Here is a 23426-nt window from a genome sequence, read left to right as displayed (position 1 = left end):
AAAAGTGATGGAAAAGATGTTTTAAGGGGTCTAACACCTGGAGGGGGGCATGGCGGAGTGGGATACACGCCAAAACTCCCTGGGAAAAATCAGGATTTGATGCACAGCAGTGTTTTACGGGCAGAAATCACATTGCATGCTAAATTGGAGGCCTAAAGTGCTTTAAAACATCTTGCATGTGTATACATCAATCAGGGAGTGTAATTAGTGTACTGCTTCACACTGACACACCAAACTCACTGTGTAACGCACTGCAAACAGCTGTTTGTGTAGTGACGGTCGTGCTGGACTGGTGCGTACCATGGCCAGAGTGCAGGTGATGGCGGTTTTCAAGCCCATATGGTCGGGCTGAGATAGCTGAATGACAGAACAACAGTGACTAAGTGTCCAGCTGATCGAATCTGGTCGGCCCACAATAAAGCAACAACCTTATTATCTATCTTCTTGGGTCAGGTGTGCCCCCCAACCCCAACACACTCATATAGCCGGCAGTCATTGCTTCATTGTGATACCTACGCAAGCCCCTTCACCGTGGCAAGGTAACGATCACGAAGCGAAATTGACACATGTACATGCCTTTTGTTTTGTTGTTGCAGCTGCAGTGCAGCCAGAAAAATTAGGCAGGCATGTACACGCACCAGAAAAATCATTATAGCGCCTGCTGCTAGCAGCGGCCTTAAAAATTCAGGAATCCGCCTGGAGTCCTGGACCCTGTTGGTGGTGGCGGAGAAGTCAGTCAAGTGCCCGGCAGGCAGAGATGCTGTGTGTGGGGACTAACTTAGTCTTCAGGTGGGCAGTAGCCCTCCAGGATCCATGCCTCATTCATTTTGATAAAGGTGAAGTTATGAACACTTTTTTGATTTAGGCGACTTCTCTTCTCAGTGACAATGCCTCCAGCTATGCTGAAGGTCCTTTCTGACAGACTGCTTGAGGCAGGGCAAGACAGAAGTTGGATGGCAAATTGTGACAGCTCAGGCCACAGGTCAAGTCTGCGCACCCAGTAGTCCAAGGGTTCATCGCTGCTCACAGTGTCTACATCCACACTTAAGGCCAGGTAGTCGGCTACCTGCCGGTCCAGGCGTTGGCGGAGGGTGGATCCAGAAGCGCTAAGGCGAGGCGTTGGACTAAAGAATGTCCGCATATCCGACATCACCATGAGATCGCTAGAGCGTCCTGTCCTTGCCTGTGCGGACATGGGAGAAGGTTTACTGGCAGTGGTACCTTTATTCCGCTGTGCTGTGACATCACCCTTAAGCGTACTGTCAAGCATAGTTGCCAGCTTGTTCTGCATGTGCAGAATCCTTTCTGCCTTCAGGTGAGTTGGTAACATGTCCGCCACTTTGTGCCTATACCGAGGGTCTAGTAATGTGGCCACCCAGTAATTGTCATTCCCCTTGAGTTTTTTCATACGCGGGTCCCTCAACAGGCTGGACAGAATGAAAGACGCCATCTGCACAAAGTTGGATCAAGACATGCTATCCAACTCCTCTTGCTCTACCTCAGTGATGTCAGGTAAGTTCTCCTCCTTCCCCCAGCCACGAACAATACCACGGGAGCATTGAGCAGCACAAGCCCCCTGCGACGCCTGCTGCAGTTGTTCTTCTGCTGCCTCCTCCTCCTCAAAAAAAAAACACCTTCCTCATCATCTGACTCCTCTTCCCTACATGACTCTTCCTCCTACTCCTCCTCCTTCCCGCTCTGTGCTGCTGCAGGTGTTGAGGAAACATCTGGTTCTGATGAGAATTGATCCCACAACTCATCCGCCTGTAACTGTTCCTGTTCACGCTCATCCACAGCTTGATCCACCACTCTACGCACGGCACGCTCCAGAAAGAAGTCATACGGGATCAAGTCGCTGATGGTGCCTTCACTGCGACTCACCATGTTTGTCACTTCCTCAAACGGCCGCATGAGACTGCAGGCATTTCACATGAGTGTCCAGTTCTTCGGCCAGAACATCCCCATCTCCCCAGAGCATGTCCTTCTACTGTAGTTGTAGAGAAACTGGGTGATGGCTTTCTCCTGTTGTAGCAGGCGGTCGAACATGAGGAGGGTCAAATTCCAGCGAGTCGGGCTATCGCAAATCAAGCGCCTCACCGGCAAGTTGTTTCTCCACTGAATATCGGCCAAGCATGCCATGGCCGTGTAAGACCGCCTGAAATGCCCACACAACTTCCTGGCCTGCTTCAGGACCTCCTGTAAGCCTGGGTACTTACACACAAATCTCTGGATTACGAGATTGAGCACATGTGCCATGCAGGGTACATGTGTCAACTTTCCCAAATTCAAAGCTGAAATGAGATTGCTGCCGTTGTCACACACCACGTTGCCGGTCTCCAGTTGGTGCGGGGTCAGCCACTGATCCACCTGTTTGTTAAGAGCAGCCAGGAGAGCTGCTCCAGTGTGACTCTCCGCTTTGAGGCAAGACATGTCTAAGATGGTGTGACACCATTGTACCTGGCATGCAGCATAGGCCCTGGGGAGCTGGGGCTGTGTAGCTGGAGAGGAGATCACAGCACCAGTAGAGTTGCGCTTCCACTCAGCCAAGGAGGAGGAGGAGGACGACAGCGAAGAGGATGTAGCAGGAGGAGTAGGAGGAGAAGGAGAGGAGGTGGCAGCAGGCCTGCCTGCAAGCTGTGGAAATGTCACAACTAGGTCCGCTGGACAGCCACGTACTCCCTGCTTGCCATTGGTCACCAGGTTGACCCAATGGGCTGTGTAAGTAATGTACTTGCCATGAACGTGCTTGGCAGACCAGGTATCCATAGTCAGATGGACCCTTGACCCAACGGTGTGTGCCAGAGATGACACCACTTGCCTTTCTACTTCATGGTACAGTTTGGGTATCGCCTTTTTGGAGAAATAATTGCGGCCTAATACCTTCCACTGCGGTGTCCCAATGGCCACAAATGTTTGGAAGGCCTCAGAGTCCAACAGCTGGTATGGTAACAGCTGGCGGGATAACAGTTTTGCCAAGGGGTGACTGGCAGACATTGGCTTCTTCCGCTCAAAGATTTCCCTCATGGACACCTGGCTGCTGCTGTGGGCAGAGGAGCTGGAGCCGCTCAAAGTGAGTGGCGGAGTGCAGGATGTTGGCTGTGATTGTGCAGGTGCAAGGGACAAAGCGGCTGAAGATTATGCACCTGAAGGAGGAAGAGGAGAAGGAGGGTGGCTTTGCTTTTGTGTGCTGCTTTTGCTCAGGTGGTCTTCCCATTGCAGTTTGTGCCTTTTCTGCATGTGCCTTCGTTAGGCAGTTGTCCCTATGTGGGTGTAGGCCTTTCCACGGCTCAATTTTTGGTGGCAGAGAGTACAGATGGCATTGCTCTGATCTTTGGCATACACACAAAAAAATGTCCACACCACTGAGCCACCCTGGGGTGTGGGCACTATTGTGGCATCAGCAGCTGACGTTGAAGGGCATGTTGGCTGGCTGTCCATAGGTAGCGATACATGGTGCCGGACACTGCCACCAGCTGTTTTTGACGACGAGCTCCCCCTGCTTCTTTCAGGAATTCGTCTCCTCCTACTCCTCTCTGACTCCTCGCTGAACTGTCCCCCTGTTCATCCCCTCTATTGGGAACCCACGTGGCATCTGTATCATCATAATCATCCTCCCCAGCTTCGCTTGTATCAAACACCTCCAGAACTGCACCAACAGCAGGAACTTCATCGTCCTCCTCCTCACACATTACGTCCATAGTGTCGCCTAACTCAGACATATGAGGTGGTGTAACTTGCTAAGTGAAAGGTATGCACTGACTTGACTAATACAATGTGCAGTCACACAGGTGCAGTGAAAGGTATGCAGTGACTGGTATCACAATACAATGTGCAGCTGTCACACAGGTGCAGTTAACAGGTATGCACGGACTAGTATACTAAATAGCGTGTGGTCACAGGTGCAGTGAACAGGTATGCAGGGATTGGTATTACAAATGTGCAGCTGTCACACACAGGTACCGTGAACAGGTGCAGTGACTGGTGGTATATTACACTCCTTGCGGTCATGTAGGTGCACTGAACAGGTTACAGGTATGCACTGCAGTGATTGGTATTACAAATGTGCACCTGTCACACACAGGTACCGTGAACAGGTGCAGTGACTGGTGGTATATTACACTGCTTGCGGTCATGTAGGTGCACTGAAAAGGTTACAGGTATGCACTGCAGTGATTGGTATTACAAATGTGCACCTGTCACACACAGGTACCATGAACAGGTGCAATGACACTGCGTGCGGTCACGTAGGTAGGTAAGTGCACTGAACTACAACAGGTGGGTATGCAGTGATTGGTATTACAAATGTGCACATGTCACACAAACACACAGGTACCGTGAACAGGTGCAATAACTGGTGGTATTAACAATGTGTGCGCTCACGTAGGTAGGTAGGTGCACTGAACAGTGAACAGGTGCAGTAATTGGGATTACAAATGTGCAGCTGTCTGTCACACACACAGGTAGTCACTAAATGTGTTGGGCCTGGCAGTGGCACAGTAGGAATTACCTCCAAGGGGCCAAAGGCCAGCTGCGACTGACTGACAGGGCTGTATATAATGCAAGTGGGCCACACAAAAAAAAAAAATAGATCACAAGAGCAAGATTAGTTCTCAAAAGGGCTGTTGAGGGGTGCTTTTTTAGCAATAAGAATCAGCAAGGAGGAAGCTAACAAGCCTACAAGAGCCTAACTAAGCTTTCCCTATATCTGTCTCTGCAGCAGCTCTCCCTTCTCTAATTACTGCAGGTACTTGCCTGCCTTTTATAAGGGGGGAGGGGCTCCAGGAGGGAGTGTAGCCTGATTGTCTACAATGTGCCTGCTGAATGTGATGTAGAGGGTCAAAGTTGACCCTAATGATGTAGTAGAGGGGCGAATCGAACTTCCGGAAAAGTTTGCGGCTCTCCGCGATCGCAAACCACGGAAGTTCGCTGAATCCCGTTCGCTGGCGAACCGTTTGGGCCATCTCTAGTAACGCACTGCAGGTTTCATATGAAGGTGTAAAAGGGGTATGTATGGAGCAAGGACCAAATAAATCTTGCTTGCCAAATGGCTTCTATTTCAAATAAATAAACAAACAAACAAAAAGTGAAAAGCCCCTCCCCCAAAAAAGTTAAGACCCATTTAAATCGTAATTTAAAAATCTCGCAGCAGATCTAGTCCTGATTAATTCAATACAGTAAAACCTTGGATTGAGAGTAATCTGGTTTGAAAGCACTTTGCAAGACTAGCAAAAAATGAAAATTCAACTTCATAAGCAAGCAATGTCTTAATATTTAAGCACCGAACGTTTACACGTGCCACTTCACCACAACTGGTTGTTCTCCCTTCGGTAGTGAAGGATTATACTTGATCTAAGTGTAGGCCCTGTACAATGTCACAGTTCCATGAAAAAAATTCTAAACAGTAGGCAAAAGCAACTGTCACTGGATAAGTTCCTTGTTAAAGCCCTCCTCCCCCCCCCCCCCCCCCCCAAAAAAAAAGGTTGGTGTGAGCCAACAGATAGCAATGATTCTGTTAGTTAAAGTGAAAGTCATTTTTAAATTTTTACTTTATACAGCACAGCACTTTGTCTTAAAGAGACTCTGAAGCGAGAATAAATCTCGCTTCAGAGCTCATACTTAGCAGGGGCATGTGTGCCCCTGCTAAACCGCCGCTATCGTGCCGCTAAACGGGGGTCCCTTCACCCCCAAACCCACCCCCGCAAGACTTGGTCGTAGTCTTGGTCGTACATTTTCCCTTCCTGGAGGCAGGGCTAGCGGCTGCAGCCCTGCCTCCAGTCGCGTCTATCAGACGTGCATCGCCGCCTCTCTCCCGCCCCTCTCAGTGAAGGAAGACTGAGAGGGGCGGGGGAGAGGCGGAGATACGCGTCTGACAGACGCGCGTGGGGCAGGGCTGAGGCGGTTAGCCCTGCCCCAATGCGGAAGCGCTCCCCCGCTTTACGGAGGGGATTTGGGGGTGAAGGGACCCCCGTTAAGCCGCGGGATAGCGGCGGTTTAGCAGGGGCACACATGCCCCTGCTATCTATGAGGACTGAAGCGAGATTTATTCTAATTTTCTATAAATGTTTTTGGATTGTGGAACGAATCATCTGAGTTTCTATAAATCATCTGACTTGTGCTCGCAAACCAAAGTTCCACTGTACTTCCCCGCTAGCCACACCACTCCCCACTGCTTTTGTCCTTAGGTATGGTACTATAGTGTGTTGCTGCTAGGTACTGTTCTTTCTGGATTAAGACCACATTACTGCTACTGTTACTGTTCTGGTGAGTCCTAACTTGCCTATTTTTGCCACCATTAGAGTTGGGCCGAACCTCCGATTTTAGGTTCGCGAACCTGGTTCGCGAACTTCCGCGGAAGGTTCGGTTCGCGTTAAAGTTCGCGAACCGCAATAGACTTCAATGGGGATGCGAACTTTGAAAAAAAAAAATAATTATGCTGGCCACAAAAGTGATGGAAAAGATGTTTCAAGGGGTCTAACACCTGGAGGGGGGCATGGCGGAGTGGGATACACGCCAAAAGTCCCCAGGAAAAATCTGGATTTGACGCAAAGCAGCGTTTTAAGGGCAGAAATCACATTGAATGCTAAATGACAGGCCTAAAGTGCTTTCAAACATCTTGCATGTGTATACATCAATCAGGTAGTGTAATTAAGGTACTGCTTCACACTGACACACCAAACTCACCGTGTAACGCAGCGCAAACAGCTGTTTGTGTAGTGACGGCCGTGCTGGACTGGTGCGCACCATGGCGAGAGTGCAGGTTTTGGTGGCTTTACAGCCCATATGGTCGCCTGGCTGATGTAGCTGAATGACAGAACAGTGACTGTCCAGCTGATCAAATTTGGTCTGACCACAATGAGGCAACGACCTTATTATCGTGGGTGTGCCCCCCGAGACACTCATCTAGACGCCGGTCATTGCTTCATTGTGATACGCAAGCCCCTTCACCACGGCAAGGTAATGATCACGAAGGGGAATGGGCGCATGTACATGCCTTATCTTTTGTTGTTGCAGCTGCCCGCAGTGCAGCCAGAAAAATTAGGCAGTCATGTACACGCACCAGAAAAATTATTACAGCGGCCGCTGCTAGCAGCGGCCTAAAAAATTCAGCAATCCGCCTGGAGTCCCGGACCCTGTTGGTGGTGGCGGAGAAGGTAGTCAAGCGGCCTGCAGGCAGACATGCTGTGTGGAGGGACTGGGAGCGACTTAGTCTTCTTGGGGCAGGCCAGGCAGCCAGTCACACGGCGTGCAGGCAGAGATGCTGTGTGTGCGGGGACTGACTTAGTCTTGGGGCGGGCAGCAGCCCTCCGGGATCCATGCCTCATTCATTTTGATAAAGGTGAGGTACTTAACACTTTTGTGACTTAGGCGACTTCTCTTCTCTGTGACAATGCCTCCAGCTGCGCTGAAGGTCCTTTCTGACAGGACGCTTGCGGCAGGGCAGGAGAGAAGTTGGATGGCAAACTGGGACAGCTCTGGCCACAGGTCAAGCCTGCGCACCCAGTAGTTCAAGGGTTCCTCATCGCTGTTCACAGCAGTGTCTACATCCACACTTAAGGCCAGGTAGTCGGCTACCTGCCGTTCCAGGCGTTGGTGGAGGGTGGATCCGGAAGGGCTACGGCGAGGCGTTGGACTAAAGAACGTCCGCATGTCCGACATCACCATGAGATCGCTGGAGCGTCCTGTCTTTGACTGCGTGGACACGGGAGGAGGATTAGTGGCAGTGGTACCTTGCTGGCGTTGTGCCGTCACATCACCCTTAAAGGCATTGTAAAGCATAGTTGACAGCTGGTTCTGCATGTGCTGCATCCTTTCCACCTTCCGGTGAGTTGGTAACAGGTCCGCCACTTTGTGCCTGTACCGAGGGTCTAGTAGTGTGGCCACCCAGTACAGCTCATTCCCCTTGAGGTTTTTTATACGGGGGTCCCTCAACAGGCAGGACAGCATAAAAGACGACATCTGCACAAAGTCGGATCCAGTACCCTCCATCTTCTCTTGCTCTTCCTCAGTGACGTCAGGTAAGTCAACCTCCTCCCCCCAGCCGCGAACAATACCACGGGAAGGTTGAGCAGCACAAGCCCCTTGCGATGCCTGCTGAGGTTGTTCTCCTGCCGCTGTCCCCTCCTCCTCCTCCTCCTCCTCCCCCAAAGAAACACCTTGCTCATCATCCTCTGAGTCTGACTCGTCTTCTGCACACGACTTCTCTTCTTCCTCCTCCTCCCCCCTCTGTGCTGCCGCAGGTGTTGAGGAAACAGCTGGGTCTGATGAAAATTGGTCCCATGCCTGTTCCTGCCGTAACGGTTCCTGGTCACGCTCATTCACAGCTTCATCCGCCACTCTACGCACAGCACGCTCCAAGAAGTAAGCGTAGGGAATGAAGTCGCTGATGGTGCCCTCACTGCGGCTCACCAGGTTGGTCACCTCCTCAAACGGCCGCATGAGCCTGCATGCATTTTCCATCAGTGTCCAGTTGTCGGGCCAGAACATCCCCATCTTCCCAGACTGTTTCATTCTACTATAGTTGTAGAGGTAGTGGGTCACGGCTTTCTTCTGTTCTAGCAGGCGGGAGAACATGAGCAGGGTCGAGTTCCAGCGAGTCGGGCTATCGCAAATGAGGCGTCTCACCGGCATGTTGTTTTTGCGCTGAATTTCCGCAAAGCGTGTCATGGCTGTGTAAGACCGCCTCAAATGCCCACAGAACTTCCTGGCCTGCTTCAGGACATTCGCTAAGCCAGGGTACTTTGCCACAAATCTTTGAACCACTAGATTCATGACATGTGCCATGCAGGGTATGTGTGTCAGCTTCCCCATATGCAAAGCGGCAAGCAGATTGCTGCCGTTGTCGCACACCACGTTGCCTATCTCCAGGTGGTGCGGGGTCAGCCACTCATCCACCTGTTTCTTAAGAGCAGCCAGGAGAGCTGCTCCAGTGTGACTCTCCGCTTTGAGACAAGACATGTCTAAGATGGCGTGACAGCGTCATACCTGGCATGCAGCATAGGCCCTGCGGAGCTGGGGCTGTGTAGCTGGAGAGGAGAACTGCCACTCAGCCAAGGAGGAGGAGGACAGCGAAGAGCATGTAGCAGGAGGAGAGGAGGTGGCAGGAGGCCTGCCTGCAAGCCGTGGAGGTGTCACAATTTGGTCCGCTGCGCCCTGCTTGCCATCGTTCACCACCAGGTTCACCCAATGGGCTGTGTAGGTAATGTAGCGGCCCTGCCCGTGCTTGGCAGACCAGGCATCCGTGGTCAGGTGTACCCTTGACCCAACGCTCTTCGCAAGAGATGACACCACTTGCCTCTCAACTTCACGGTGCAGTTGGGGTATGGCCTTTCTCGAAAAATAAGTGCGGCCTGGCATCTTCCACTGCGGTGTTCCGATGGCCACAAATTTACGGAAGGCCTCAGAGTCCACCAGCCGGTATGGTAACAGCTGCCGAGCTAACAGTTCCGCCACGCCAGCTGTCAGACGCCGGGCAAGGGGGTGACTGGCCGAAATTGGCTTCTTCCGCTCAAACATTTCCTTCACGGACACCTGACTGCTGCTGTGGGCAGAGGAGCAGGAACCGCTCAAGGGCAGAGGCGGAGTGGAGGAGGGTGCCTGTGAAGGTGGAAGGGAGAAAGCGGCAGAAGCAGATAATGCACCTGATGGAGGAGGAAGAGGAGAAGGAGGGTGGCTTTGCTTTTGTGTGCTGCTGCTGCTTTTGCTCAGGTGGCCATCCCATTGCTGTTTGTGCCTTTTCTCCAGGTGCCTTCATAAGGCACTTGTCCCTACGTGAGTGTTGGCCTTTCCACGGCTCAATTTTTGTTGGCAGAGCGAACAGATGGCTTTGGTCCGATCTGAGGCACACACATTAAAAAATTTCCACACCGCTGAGCCACCCTGGGATGTGGGCACTATGGGGACCTCAGCAGCTGATGCTGAATGGCAAGTTGGCTGGCTGTACATAGGTGGCGATACATGGTGCCGGACTCTGCCACCAGCTGTTTCTGACGAAGAGCTGCCCCAGCTTCTTTCAGCAACTTCTCTCCTCCTACTACTCTCTGACTCCCCCTCTGAACTGTCCCCCTCTTCATCTCCTCTATTGGGAACATACAGAGGATCCCTATTACCGTCATCATCGTAGTCATCCTGCCCAGCTTCGCTTGCCTCAGACAAATCCAAACTTGCACCATCAGTAGGTCCTTCATCCTCCTGACACGTTACATCCATAGTGTTGCCGCGTAACTCAGACATATGAGCTGGTGAAAATTCATCTGGCTGTAACAACAATGGCTGTGCATCAGTGATTTCACCACTAAATAATTCTTGCGAAGTGTCAAATGCAGCGGAAGTGGTGCTAGTAGTAGCGCTGGTGGCTGAGCAAGATGAGGTGTTCTGTGTCGCTAAATACTCAACCACGTCCTGACAATCTTGGGAGGTGATGGGACGTGCCTTCTTCTGAGCACTGTACTGTGGGCCAGGTCCACACGAAATTACATTTACACGACCTCGCGCAGACCTGCCGGGTGGCCTTCCTCTGGCTCTGGCACTACCTCTTCCTCTACCTGTTTTGTCCATATCGGGTATGCACGGAGTGGTATATCACACTGTGTGCACTCACGTAGGTAGGTGGGTTCACTTAACTGCACAGGTATGCGCACTGATGCGGTGGGTTCACTGAACAGAACAGGTATACAGTGGCGGGTTCACAGAACAGGTATGCAGTGGCGGGTTCACTAAACAGAACAGGTATACAGTGGCGGGTTCACTAAACAGAACAGGTATACAGTGGCGGGTTCACAGAACAGGTATGCAGTGGCAGGTTCACTGAACACAACAGGTATGCAGTGGCGGGTTCACTGAACAGGTATACAGTGGCGGGTCCACTGAACAGAACAGGTATGCAGTGGCGGGTTCACTAAACAGAACAGGTATACAGTGGCGGGTTCACTAAACAGAACAGGTATACAGTGGCGGATACACAGAACAGGTATGCAGTGGCAGGTTCACTGAACACAACAGGTATGCAGTGGCGAGTTCACTGAACAGGTATACAGTGGCGGGTCCACTGAACAGAACAGGTATGCAGTGGCGGGTTCACTAAACAGAACAGGTATACAGTGGCGGGTTCACTAAACAGAACAGGTATACAGTGGCGGATACACAGAACAGGTATGCAGTGGCAGGTTCACTGAACACAACAGGTATGCAGTGGCGGGTTCACTGAACAGGTATACAGTGGCGGGTCCACTGAACAGAACAGGTATGCAGTGGCGGGTTCACTAAACAGAACAGGTATACAGTGGCGGGTTCACTAAACAGAACAGGTATACAGTGGCGGGTTCACAGAACAGGTATGCAGTGGCAGGTTCACTGAACACAACAGGTATGCAGTGGCGGGTTCACTGAACAGGTATACAGTGGCGGGTCCACTGAACAGAACAGGTATGCAGTGGCGGGTTCACTAAACAGAACAGGTATACAGTGGCGGGTTCACTAAACAGAACAGGTATACAGTGGCGGGCAGGGCCGGCCTTAGGTTTCACAGCGCCCTGAGCGAAACCGGATTTTGTTGCCCCCCCCCCCCCCCATAAGTAGCATAGTTGTCCCCATATAGGTAGCATAGTTGCCCCCAGTGTAGGTAGTATAGTTGCCCCATATAGGTAGCATAGCTGCCCTCAGTGTAGCTAGTACAGTTTCCCCCAGTGTAGTAGTATGGTTGCCCCCAGTGTAGGTAGTATGCCCCCAGTGTAGGTAGTATGCCCCAGTATGCCCCCAGTGTAGGTAGTTTCCCCCTAGCAGTGTAGGTAGTTTGCCCCCAGCAGTGTAGGTAGTTTGCCCCCAGCAGTGTAGGTAGCTTGCCCCCAGCGTAGGTAGCTTGCCCCAGTATGCCCCCAGCGTAGGTAGCTTGCCCCAGTATGCACCCAGCGTAGGTAGCTTGCCCCAGTATGCCCCCAGAGAAGGTAGCTTGCCCCAGTATGCCCCCAGCGTAGGTAGCTTGCCCCCAGCGTAGGTAGCTTGCCCCAGTATGCCCCCAGCATAGGTAGTTTGCCCCCAGCATAGGTAGCTTGCCCCAGTATGCCCCCAGCGTAGGTAGCTTGCCCCCACTGCCCAGCGTAGGTAGCTTGCCCCAGTATGCCCCCAGCGTAGGTAGTTTGCCCCCAGCGTAGGTAGCTTGCCCCAGTATGCCCCCAGTGTAGGTATCTTGCCCCCAGTGTAGGTAGCTTGCTCCCAGCGTAGGTAGCTTGCCCCAATATGCCCCCAGCGTAGGTAGCTTGCCCCCAGTGTAGGTAGCTTGCCCCAGTATGCCCCCCGCATAGGTAGCTTGCCCCAGTATACCCCCAGCATAGGTAGCTTGCCCCCAGCGTAGGTAGCTTGCCCCAGTATGCCCCAGCGTAGGTAGCTTGCCCCCAGCGTAGGTAGTTTGCCCCCAGCATGGGTAGCTTGCCCCAGTATGCCCCCAGCGTAGGTAGCTTGCCCCCACTGCCCAGCGTAGGTAGCTTGCCCCAGTATGCCCCCAGCGTAGGTAGTTTGCCCCCAGCGTAGGTAGCTTGCCCCAGTATGCCCCCAGTGTAGGTAGCTTGCCCCAGCGTAGGTAGCTTGCCCCAGTATGCCCCCCCCCTCCCTTTATGTGGCAGAGACCGACTCACCTGACATCCAGCTCCAGCGCCGACGTCACTCTTCTCTCCCCACCTCCGCTCCATCTGTAGTTAGAGCAGGCTACAAGAAAATGGCCGCCGTTTGTCTGCATTTGTGGACATCGGCGGCCATTTTCTTGTAGTCCTGCTCTAAATATAGACTGAGAGGACACCGGGAGACAGCGGGGCGGCGAGGGGCGACAGGGCACATGCGCCCTTGAGAGCACGGCGCCCTGAGCGACCGCACAGGTCGCTCATAGCAAAGGCCGGCCCTGGTGGCGGGTTCACAGAACAGGTATGCAGTGGCAGGTTCACTGAACACAACAGGTATGCAGTGGCGGGTTCAATGAACAGGTATACAGTGGCGGGTCCACTGAACAGAACAGGTATGCAGTGGCGGGTTCACTAAACAGAACAGGTATACAGTGCGGGGTACACTAAACAGAACAGGTATACAGTGGCGGGTTCACAGAACAGGTATGCAGTGGCAGGTTCACTGAACACAACAGGTATGCAGTGGCGGGTTCACTGAACAGGTATACAGTGGCGGGTCCACTGAACAGAACAGGTATGCAGTGGCGGGTTCACTAAACAGAACAGGTATACAGTGGCGGGTTCACTAAACAGAACAGGTATACAGTGGCGGGTTCACAGAACAGGTATGCAGTGGCAGGTTCACTGAACACAACAGGTATGCAGTGGCAGGTTCACTGAACAGGTATACAGTGGCGGGTCCACTGAACAGAACAGGTATGCAGTGGCGGGTTCACTGAACAGGTATACAGTGGCGGGTCCACTGAACAGAACAGGTATGCAGTGGCGGGTTCACTAAACAGAACAGGTATACAGTGGCGGGTTCACTAAACAGAACAGGTATACAGTGGCGGGTTCACAGAACAGGTATGCAGTGGCAGGTTCACTGAACACAACAGGTATGCAGTGGCGGGTTCACTGAACAGGTATACAGTGGCGGGTCCACTGAACAGAACAGGTATGCAGTGGCGGGTTCACTAAACAGAACAGGTATACAGTGGCGGGTTCACTAAACAGAACAGGTATACAGTGGCGGGTTCACAGAACAGGTATGCAGTGGCAGGTTCACTGAACACAACAGGTATGCAGTGGCAGGTTCACTGAACAGGTATACAGTGGCGGGTCCACTGAACAGAACAGGTATGCAGTGGCGGGTTCACTGAACAGGTATACAGTGGCGGGTCCACTGAACAGAACAGGTATGCAGTGGCGGGTTTACTGAACAGGTATACAGTGGTGGGTTCACAGAACAGGTATGCAGTGGTGGGTTCACAGCACAGGTATGCAGTGGTGGGTTCAATGAACAGGTATACAGTGGCGGGTCCACTGAACAGAACAGGTATGCAGTGGCAGGTTCACTGAACAGGTATGCAGTGGTGGGTTCACAGCACAGGTATGCAGTGGTGGGTTCACAGCACAGGTATGCAGTGGTGGGTTCACAGCACAGGTATGCAGTGGTGGGTTCACAGCACAGGTATGCAGTGGTGGGTTCACAGAACATGTATGCAGCCAGACAGGAACAAGTTAAGCCTAACTAATCTTTCCCTGAGAGACAGTCTGCAGCAGCTCGCCCTACTCTCACTAACGCAGGCAGCACACGAGTGACCGTAATGGCCGCCGCTGCCTGCCTTATATAAGGGGGGGTGGGGCTCCAGGGGCTAGTGTAGCCTAATTGGCTACACTGGGCCTGCTGACTGTGATGTAGAGGGTCAAAGTTGACCCTCCATGTGCATTATGGGGCGAACTGAACTTCCGCAAAGGTTCGCCTGCGGGACGCGAACGCGAACCACGGAAGTTCGCATGGAACCGTTCGCAGGTGAACCGTTCGGCCCAACTCTAGCCACCATGTGACCTATGACTTTCTAGACCTAGGCATTGGCAATGTGGTCCTTAAGTTATAGCGGGTAGCTGCCAGAGAAGACTGCAGACTACACAAAATGAGACTACCAGGGCATTGTTGAACTAGTCAGCCCTTTTCCAGCTGAGAGACTTTTTAATGTATGTTTTAGATGGTTTTTAATACACTTATTCCGATTGATATATTTTTTCTAGCATTTACAATTGTAACATCATAAAACCACCAATTCTATATTTTACATACTTCAGGTAGGAAAGATGTAAGCTTGTGAGGATGCTGATCAGATGAGGAACATCTTTACAGGTCAGGTCGCAGCGCATAAGACTGAAAGAAATGAAAGCAAGAATGTCAGGTAACTGGTAACTGCATTAGTTGTACACTGGCGGGGGACTGGAAGGAATCACACAACATGTGACAAAACTAGGCATAATGCTGCAGTATAGAAAGTAGGGATGGTACCCACACGTCTCTTTTTGGAACTTCTCATTCCAAGATTGAGAATATGCCTCATTTAATAAGGTTTTCCTGAGCTGGAAAACATATGTGTTCCAACAAAAACCGTCCCGGATACATCAAATATATTGGGTCTGATGCTATAAAACAGACCATTTCATTGTACCCAGTTTTACTTCAAACACCTAATCAGGTTAAAAAAACTGTTAAAAGAGAGATTTTGGATGAAGGTACATTTGAAGCAAAACCAGACACAGTGAAAATGTCTCCTTTAGTAGCACCAGGCCCATCGATACTACTGAGACTTGCATCACAGTTAGAATGTAATTTGCAAAAAGTGGGGCAACAGAAATCTGTGCTTCCTCTTGCATGACCACATGGGGCTCATCATTCCTTAACTCTTCTTCAGCACAGTGGTGTAGTGGTTAGCACTCTCGCCTTGCAGTGCTTGGTTCCTGGTTCGATTCCCAGCCAGGTCAACATCTGCAAGGAGTTTGTATGTTCTCCCTGTGTTTTCGTGGGTTTCATCCGGGCACACCGGATTCCTCCCACATCCCAAAAACATACAGATAAGTTAATTGGCTTCCCCCTACACTACATGATACATACATAGATATATGACTATGGTAGGGACTAGATTGTGAGCCCCTCTGAGCGACAGTTAGTGACAACTGACAATAAATAAATACATTTATAACGTATACTCATATAGTGTTCTTACATCAATATGCCTATTTATAAAAGCTAGGAGCAGGTCAATTTCCAACATTTTGATGGTAAATAGCACCATTTCTTGTTCACTATATTTACAAAAGTCCTGAAATTAATTTTGTGTATGTTGACAAAATAAATCAGTCATAAATATACCTCCATCAATATTAACTTAGTACAATGTCCACATGCTGGTGTGGGTTTTTGTTACCACAGCTTAAAGAGGAACTCCAGTGAAAATAATGTAGTAAAAAAAGTGCTTCATTTTTTACCATAATTATGTATAAATGATTTAGTCAGTGTTTGCTCATTGTAAAATCTTTCCTCTCCCAGATTCACATTCTGACATTTATTACATGGAGACATTGTTACTGTGGGCAGGTTATTTAGCTGTTTCTAGCTGCTCTGGCTGTTAGACAGCTAATAACAGCTGTTTCCTGTCTCTGAACATTGTTACATTGTGGCTGTTTGCCAGGAGTACCGCGGTCTTCAGAGGTTCTTGTGGGAGGGATTTCAGCACAAAATCAGTCACACAGCGCCCCCTGATGGTCTGTTTGTGAAAATCATTGTCTTTCTCATGTAAAATGGGGTATCAGCTACTGATTGGGAAAAAGTTCAATTCTTGGTTGGAGTTTCTCTTTAAGACTACTGACAGATTAAATGCCTTTTAGCAGGAAGCCTTAGGCCTCGTTCACATCATTTAGCGCAGATGGATGTGCGATCGGAACGCAACGCGTCCGATCGCACACCATCTGCGCTACTATGCGCTGCGCTGCAGATCCCATTCATTACAATGAATGGGATTTGCGCTGCGATTACCAAAAATGCGTGCAGCACGCGATAGCGCAATCGCGCTGCCATGTAGCGCATATGATGGGAACGGTAGAAGTGCTGTCTATGCCCTTCTACCGTTCTTGCGCGTCACACACTATACGCGCTGCCAAAATGCACACGGCAGCGTGTATAGTCTGAACGAGGCCTTAGAGTTTGATAGGGACAATAAGTTACAACTCTTTTTTGGCCAGACAGGGCTTCTAGGTGCCGCATAGCGACTTAATTGGGCGCTGCTATAGCTACAATGCTATAGTGCGTGGCCTACGCAGCTGTAATTTGGGGTTCTGGTGATTGCCAGACAACAAATTACTACTCCCTCCGAGTTGCTACAAATCGGAGGGGGAACAGTAATTAACGCTGCCTGGAATGTCACCGGCAGCAGGATGGCAAACTGCCATGTACGCCTTTTGGGGACAGAGATCAAAGGGAATGGTTGAATAGTCTCCTCTGTACAGCACTGCCACAAAAGTAAGGCAGGGTGCACAATTATTAGAAAACGCAAATCATTTTTCAAAATCACAATTGCCACACATCTAATGTATTTCAACTGCATCACAATTTTACTGCATTTGTATGTGATTTTTCTGTGTTTTTTAACATTACTACCCACAGGTCTGCTTTTTTTTCATATGTGATTCGTGTTTCGATATAAATCAATATGAATGCCGAAAAAACACATAAATATTGTTGTTTTGCATAATAAAATCATACACAATTTGTAAGTTAATACAACACATTTACATGTAAATTCATGTATTTTGTACACACAAACCCAAACTAAATTTGCATACAAAAATAAAAAAAAACATGCACAAAAGTTCCTACAAAAAATACCTGAGAAATTTTAAACACAAATTTGTACATGTGAGAATTGCATGCAAAATCAATATGACAAATGTGAATGGTCCCAAAGGCCAAAAAATAAAGTCAAACTATACATTTTTTTATATATACTACAGTATAAAACAATATTATCTATCTTGTCTTTTTTATGCCTACATATGGTGGGTTTGGGTAGGCTCATTAACAGTTTGACGTACCTCAATTTTATTTCTTTCTTCCTAGCAGTTTCTTTCCTTGCCTTTTTGACCTGGGGAGAGCTGTACATAAGCATGAAATAGTTTATTATTTTCATCTTTCAACTGTCCTTATTTTGTCTTGCGAGTCCAAACTCTTCCCACTCAAGAAATGTAACTAAATGAAAAGTGTTGTGTTCCGCAGCCAAGCAATAACTAAGCAAATCTGGGATTGGGAATAAATGTTTATTTATACCAAGAAAATATTGTCAAAAAAACACAACTACAATGTAAAGCAGAAGTTCCAACTAAACATCTGTTGCCAGGCTACATTGAACTGGTACAGTTGACATTACTCTACATTATGACAACTGTTTAAAAATATAATGAATTCCATTGCTGAATATTCATTGTTCTGAGATAAAACAAGGTAGCATTGCAGCAATGCCTTATTACCCCATGTAAGGGAACGAGTCCAAATGGTGTAGTCTCAGGGGGTTTAGGCAGATTGCAGGGACCAGTTTGGTCTCAGAAACAACAGTTCAGTCAGCAGACCAAGTTTTAAGCTGATTGCATCAGCTTTATTTACATTTCCAAAACACAGGAGTACAACAAAAAACAAAACATAAAAATAAACCCTAGCCTGTCCGGCTCTAACTAACATACATAGATTCCCTCTCTATGCAATAGAGAGGATCTAGCATCCAGCTCTACAAACAAACAGTATGTTTAAGTTTGGTTACTCACTGTGTCTGGCTCTCTCCTTACTGCAGGCAGGCAGATCCCAGGAAGAGAGAGAGAGACTAAAGCTGGCCATACACTGGCCTGATTTGCCGCCGTTTCGACAGCAGATTCGATCACTGGGATCGAATCTGCTGCCAAACTTTCGCGCTACACGCCGAATTTCTATCCATTTCGTCTGATCCCGTCGATCGCTCCGTACGGAAAATTACCGTTGATCGCCTGCGGGTAGGGAGCGTGTCGCTAGCGGCGTTCGAGTACCCGACGACCGACGCAATAGAGCCCGCATACATTACCTGCTCTGCCGGCACGACTACCCCCGGCCACCGCTGCTCCGTGTCCGCGCTGGTCTCCGGCATGCTTCAGTTCCTCCTGCCCGGCAGGAAGTTTAAACAGTAGAGGGCGCTCTACTGTTTAAACTTCCTGCCGGGCAGGAAGAAGTAAAGCATGCTGGACCTGGAGACCAGAGCGGAGAAGACAGCGGAGACCTGGGGACTAGAGTCGCACCGGCGGAGCAGGTAATGTATGCGGGCATGCGGGCGGGGGGAGCGGCGGCAGCACCACCACCACCACAACAGATTGTGAACGGTTTCAGGCTGAAATCGGTTCACAATCTGTTTGCAGTAAAGGTAGCCATACGATCCCTCTCTGATCAGATTCGATCAGAGAGGGATCTATCTGTTGGTCGAATCTGATGGCAAATCGACCAGTGTATGGCTACCTTAACACTGGAGACACCATATTTAAAGGGTTTCCCCTGAAGCCTAATGAGGCAATTAATTAGCCAGGCTTCTTCAAAAGCCTGGATAGCCTGGTGAATGGAAGTCCCACCCGCTCACTTCCATTCACTCCAGGGCCCCTTTTACCAGCTTTTCCAAAAAGCCAAATGCAGTGAAAGAACACCCTTTCACTGCTGAAATGCTTGCTGCCCTGGAGTTTTAACTAGTGTTGGGCGAACATCTAGATGTTCGGGTTCGGGCCGAACAGGCCGAACATGGCCGCGATGTTCGGGTGTTCGACCCGAACTCCGAACATAATGGAAGTCAATGGGGACCCGAACTTTTGTGCTTTGTAAAGCCTCCTTACATGCTACATACCCCAAATTTACAGGGTATGTGCACCTTGGGAGTGGGTACAAGAGGAAAAAAAATTTAGCAAAAAGAGCTTATAGTTTTTGAGAAAATCGATTTTAAAGTTTCAAAGGGAAAACTGTCTTTTAAATGCGGGAAATGTCTGTTTTCTTTGCACAGGTAACATGCTTTTTGTCGGCATGCAGTCATAAATGTAATACATATAAGAGGTTCCAGGAAAAGGGACCGGTAACGCTAACCCAGCAGCAGCACACGTGATGGAACAGGAGGAGGGTGGCGCAGGAGGAGAAGGCCACGCTTTGAGACACAACAACCCAGGCCTTGCATGAGGACAAGAAGCGTGCGGATAGCAATTTGCATTTTGTCGCCATGCAGTCATAAATGTAATACAGATGAGAGGTTCAATAAACAGGGACCGGAAACGCTAACCCATCACAGATGTTCATTGTTCATGTTACTTGGTTGGGGTCCGGGAGTGTTGCGTAGTCGTTTCCAATCCAGGATTGATTCATTTTAATTTGAGTCAGACGGTCTGCATTTTCTGTGGAGAGGCGGATACGCCGCCGATCTGTGACGATGCCTCCGGCAGCACTGAAACAGCGTTCCGACATAACGCTGGCTGCCGGGCAAGCCAGCACCTCTATTGCGTACATTGCCAGTTTGTGCCAGGTGTCTAGCTTCGATACCCAATAGTTGAAGGGTGCAGATGGATTGTTCAACACAGCTACGCCATCTGACATGTAGTCCTTGACCATCTTCTCCAGGCGATCGGTGTTGGAGGTGGATCTGCACGCTTGCTGTTCTGTGTGCTGCTGCATGGGTGTCAGAAAATTTTCCCACTCCAAGGACACTGCCGATACCATTCCCTTTTGGGCACTAGCTGCGGCTTGTGTTGTTTGCTGCCCTCCTGGTCGTCCTGGGTTTGCGGAAGTCAGTCTGTCGGCGTACAACTGGCTAGAGGAGGGGGAGGATGTCAATCTCCTCTCTAAAGTCTCCACAAGGGCCTGCTGGTATTCTTCCATTTTGACCTGTCTGGCTCTTTCTTCAAGCAGTTTTGGAACATTGTGTTTGTACCGTGGATCCAGAAGGGTATAAACCCAGTAATTGGTGTTGTCCAGAATGCGCACAATGCGTGGGTCGCGTTCAATGCAGTCCTAGGCCGAAGAGGTCATAGCCTAGGGTCACAAAACCTGTTTATTGGGCAATTTTAATGGTGGCGAGTCTGACGTACATAAATCGCAGCAATGGCCGTTAGCAACGTCTGAATCTCACGAAATGTCTCATGCAGGTAGAAGACATATTGTTAGACTTGGGCTCCAAAGATGGGTTCCCTACATCTCTGCAAACCAGAGTTACAGGGCTCCAAATTTGGTAAAATCCCCCATAGGCTTTCATTGGGCCTCCTATTTACAGTTCCAAAATCTCACATCTTTTCAAAGGGCAATTACTCAGCAGTGGCAAATTTTCTAGCAATGTAGGGACCCTTAGGGGGAACATGACTGGTGAGTTTCGGGCCCCTAGGCCAAAGAGGTCATAGCCTAGGGTCACAAAAACCTGTTTATTGGGGCTATTTCAATGGTAGTGATGGTGACGTACATAAATCGCAGCAATGGCCGTTAGCAAAGTCTGAATCTCACGAAATGTCTCATGCAGGTAGAAGACATATTGTTAGACTTGGATTCCAAAGATGGGGTCCCTACATCTCTGCAAACCAGAGTTACAGGGGTCCAAAATTGGTAAAATCCCCCATAGGATTTCATTGGCTCCCTATTTCACTTTCCAAAATCTCACATCTTTTCAAAGGGCAATGGCTCAGCAGTACCAAATTTTCTAGCATTGTAGGGACCCTTAGGGGGAACATGACTGGTGAGTTTCGGGCCCCTAGGCCGAAGAGGTCATAGCCTAGGGTCACAAAAACCTGTTTATTGGGGCTATTTCAATGGTAGTGATGGTGACGTACATAAATCGCAGCAATGGCCGTTAGCAAAGTCTGAATCTCACGAAATGTCTCATGCAGGTAGAAGACATATTGTTAGACTTGGATTCCAAAGATGGGGTCCCTACATCTCTGCAAACCAGAGTTACAGGGGTCCAAAATTGGTAAAATCCCCCATAGGATTTCATTGGCTCCCTATTTCACTTTCCAAAATCTCACATCTTTTCAAAGGGCAATGGCTCAGCAGTACCAAATTTTCTAGCATTGTAGGGACCCTTAGGGGGAACATGACTGGTGAGTTTCGGGCCCCTAGGCCGAAGAGGTCATAGCCTAGGGTCACAAAAACCTGTTTATTGGGGCTATTTCAATGGTAGTGATGGTGACGTACATAAATCGCAGCAATGGCCGTTAGCAAAGTCTGAATCTCACGAAATGTCTCATGCAGGTAGAAGACATATTGTTAGACTTGGATTCCAAAGATGGGGTCCCTACATCTCTGCAAACCAGAGTTACAGGGGTCCAAAATTGGTAAAATCCCCCATAGGATTTCATTGCCTCCCTATTTCACTTTCCAAAATCTCACATCTTTTCAAAGTGCAATGGCTCAGCAGTACCAAATTTTCTAGCATTGTAGGGACCCTTAGGGGGAACATGACTGGTGAGTTTCGGGCCCCTAGGCCGAAGAGGTCATAGCCTAGGGTCACAAAAACCTGTTTATTTGGGCTATTTCAATGGTAGTGATGGTGGCGTACATAAATCTCAGCCATGGCCGTTAGCAACGTCTGAATCTCACGAAATGTCTCATGCAGGTAGAAGACATATTGTTAGACTTGGATTCCAAAGATGGGGTCCCTACATCTCTGCAAACCAGAGTTACAGGGGTCCAAAATTGGTAAAATCTCCCATAGGCTTTCATTGGGCCTCCTATTTACCGTTCCAAAATCTCACACCATTTCAAAGGGCAATGGCTCAGCAGTGGCAAAACTCACCAGTCATGATCCCCCTAAGGGTCCCTACAATGCTAGAAAATTTGGTACTGCTGAGCCATTGCCCTTTGAAAAGATGTGAGATTTTGGAAAGTGAAATAGGGAGCCAATGAAATCCTATGGGGGATTTTACCAATTTTGGACCCCTGTAACTCTGGTTTGCAGAGATGTAGGGACCCCATCTTTGGAATCCAAGTCTAACAATATGTCTTCTACCTGCATGAGACATTTCGTGAGATTCAGACTTTGCTAACGGCCATTGCTGCGATTTATGTACGTCACCATCACTACCATTGAAATAGCCCCAATAAACAGGTTTTTGTGACCCTAGGCTATGACCTCTTCGGCCTAGGGGCCTGAAACTCACCAGTCATGTTCCCCCTAAGGGTCCCTACAATGCTAGAAAATTTGGTACTGCTGAGCCATTGCCCTTTGAAAAGATGTGAGATTTTGGAAAGTGAAATAGGGAGCCAATGAAATCCTATGGGGGATTTTACCAATTTTGGACCCCTGTAACTCTGGTTTGCAGAGATGTAGGGACCCCATCTTTGGAATCCAAGTCTAACAATATGTCTTCTACCTGCATGAGACATTTCGTGAGATTCAGACTTTGCTAACGGCCATTGCTGCGATTTATGTACGTCACCATCACTACCATTGAAATAGCCCCAATAAACAGGTTTTTGTGACCCTAGGCTATGACCTCTTCGGCCTAGGGGCCCGAAACTCACCAGTCATGTTCCCCCTAAGGGTCCCTACAATGCTAGAAAATTTGGTACTGCTGAGCCATTGCCCTTTGAAAAGATGTGAGATTTTGGAAAGTGAAATAGGGAGCCAATGAAATCCTATGGGGGATTTTACCAATTTTGGACCCCTGTAACTCTGGTTTGCAGAGATGTAGGGACCCCATCTTTGGAATCCAAGTCTAACAATATGTCTTCTACCTGCATGAGACATTTCGTGAGATTCAGACTTTGCTAACGGCCATTGCTGCGATTTATGTACGTCACCATCACTACCATTGAAATTGTCAGGAGCCTGAATGGAGAAACAGGGTTTGACCACAGTTTGCAGTATACAGACACTGGAACCAGGAATTAAGGTGCAAAAATAATGTTTTATTGCAAATGCAATAATGCAAGCATACATGCAA

The 23426-nt window shown here is 49.2% G+C and overlaps 1 protein-coding gene across 3 annotated transcripts in view; it reads right to left on the bottom strand.

Annotated features, from left to right (window-relative positions):
- Positions 1-23426, bottom strand: part of NLRC5 (NLR family CARD domain containing 5) — a 336749-nt gene that overhangs the window by 150554 nt on the left and 162769 nt on the right. For all 3 annotated transcript variants that reach the window (XM_068259606.1, XM_068259607.1, XM_068259605.1), the window contains 2 exons: positions 17544-17603; positions 14749-14829 (listed from right to left, as the gene is read on the bottom strand). In XM_068259606.1, the coding sequence (XP_068115707.1) occupies positions 14749-14829; positions 17544-17603 (141 nt within the window). The remainder of the gene's footprint in view (positions 1-14748; positions 14830-17543; positions 17604-23426) is intronic.

Source organism: Hyperolius riggenbachi, chromosome 11, assembly GCF_040937935.1.
Source record: "Hyperolius riggenbachi isolate aHypRig1 chromosome 11, aHypRig1.pri, whole genome shotgun sequence".
NCBI classification, from domain to species: domain Eukaryota; kingdom Metazoa; phylum Chordata; class Amphibia; order Anura; family Hyperoliidae; genus Hyperolius; species Hyperolius riggenbachi.
The sequence above is the reverse complement of the archived record's forward strand: the minus strand, read 5'-3'. Positions and strand labels throughout refer to the sequence as shown.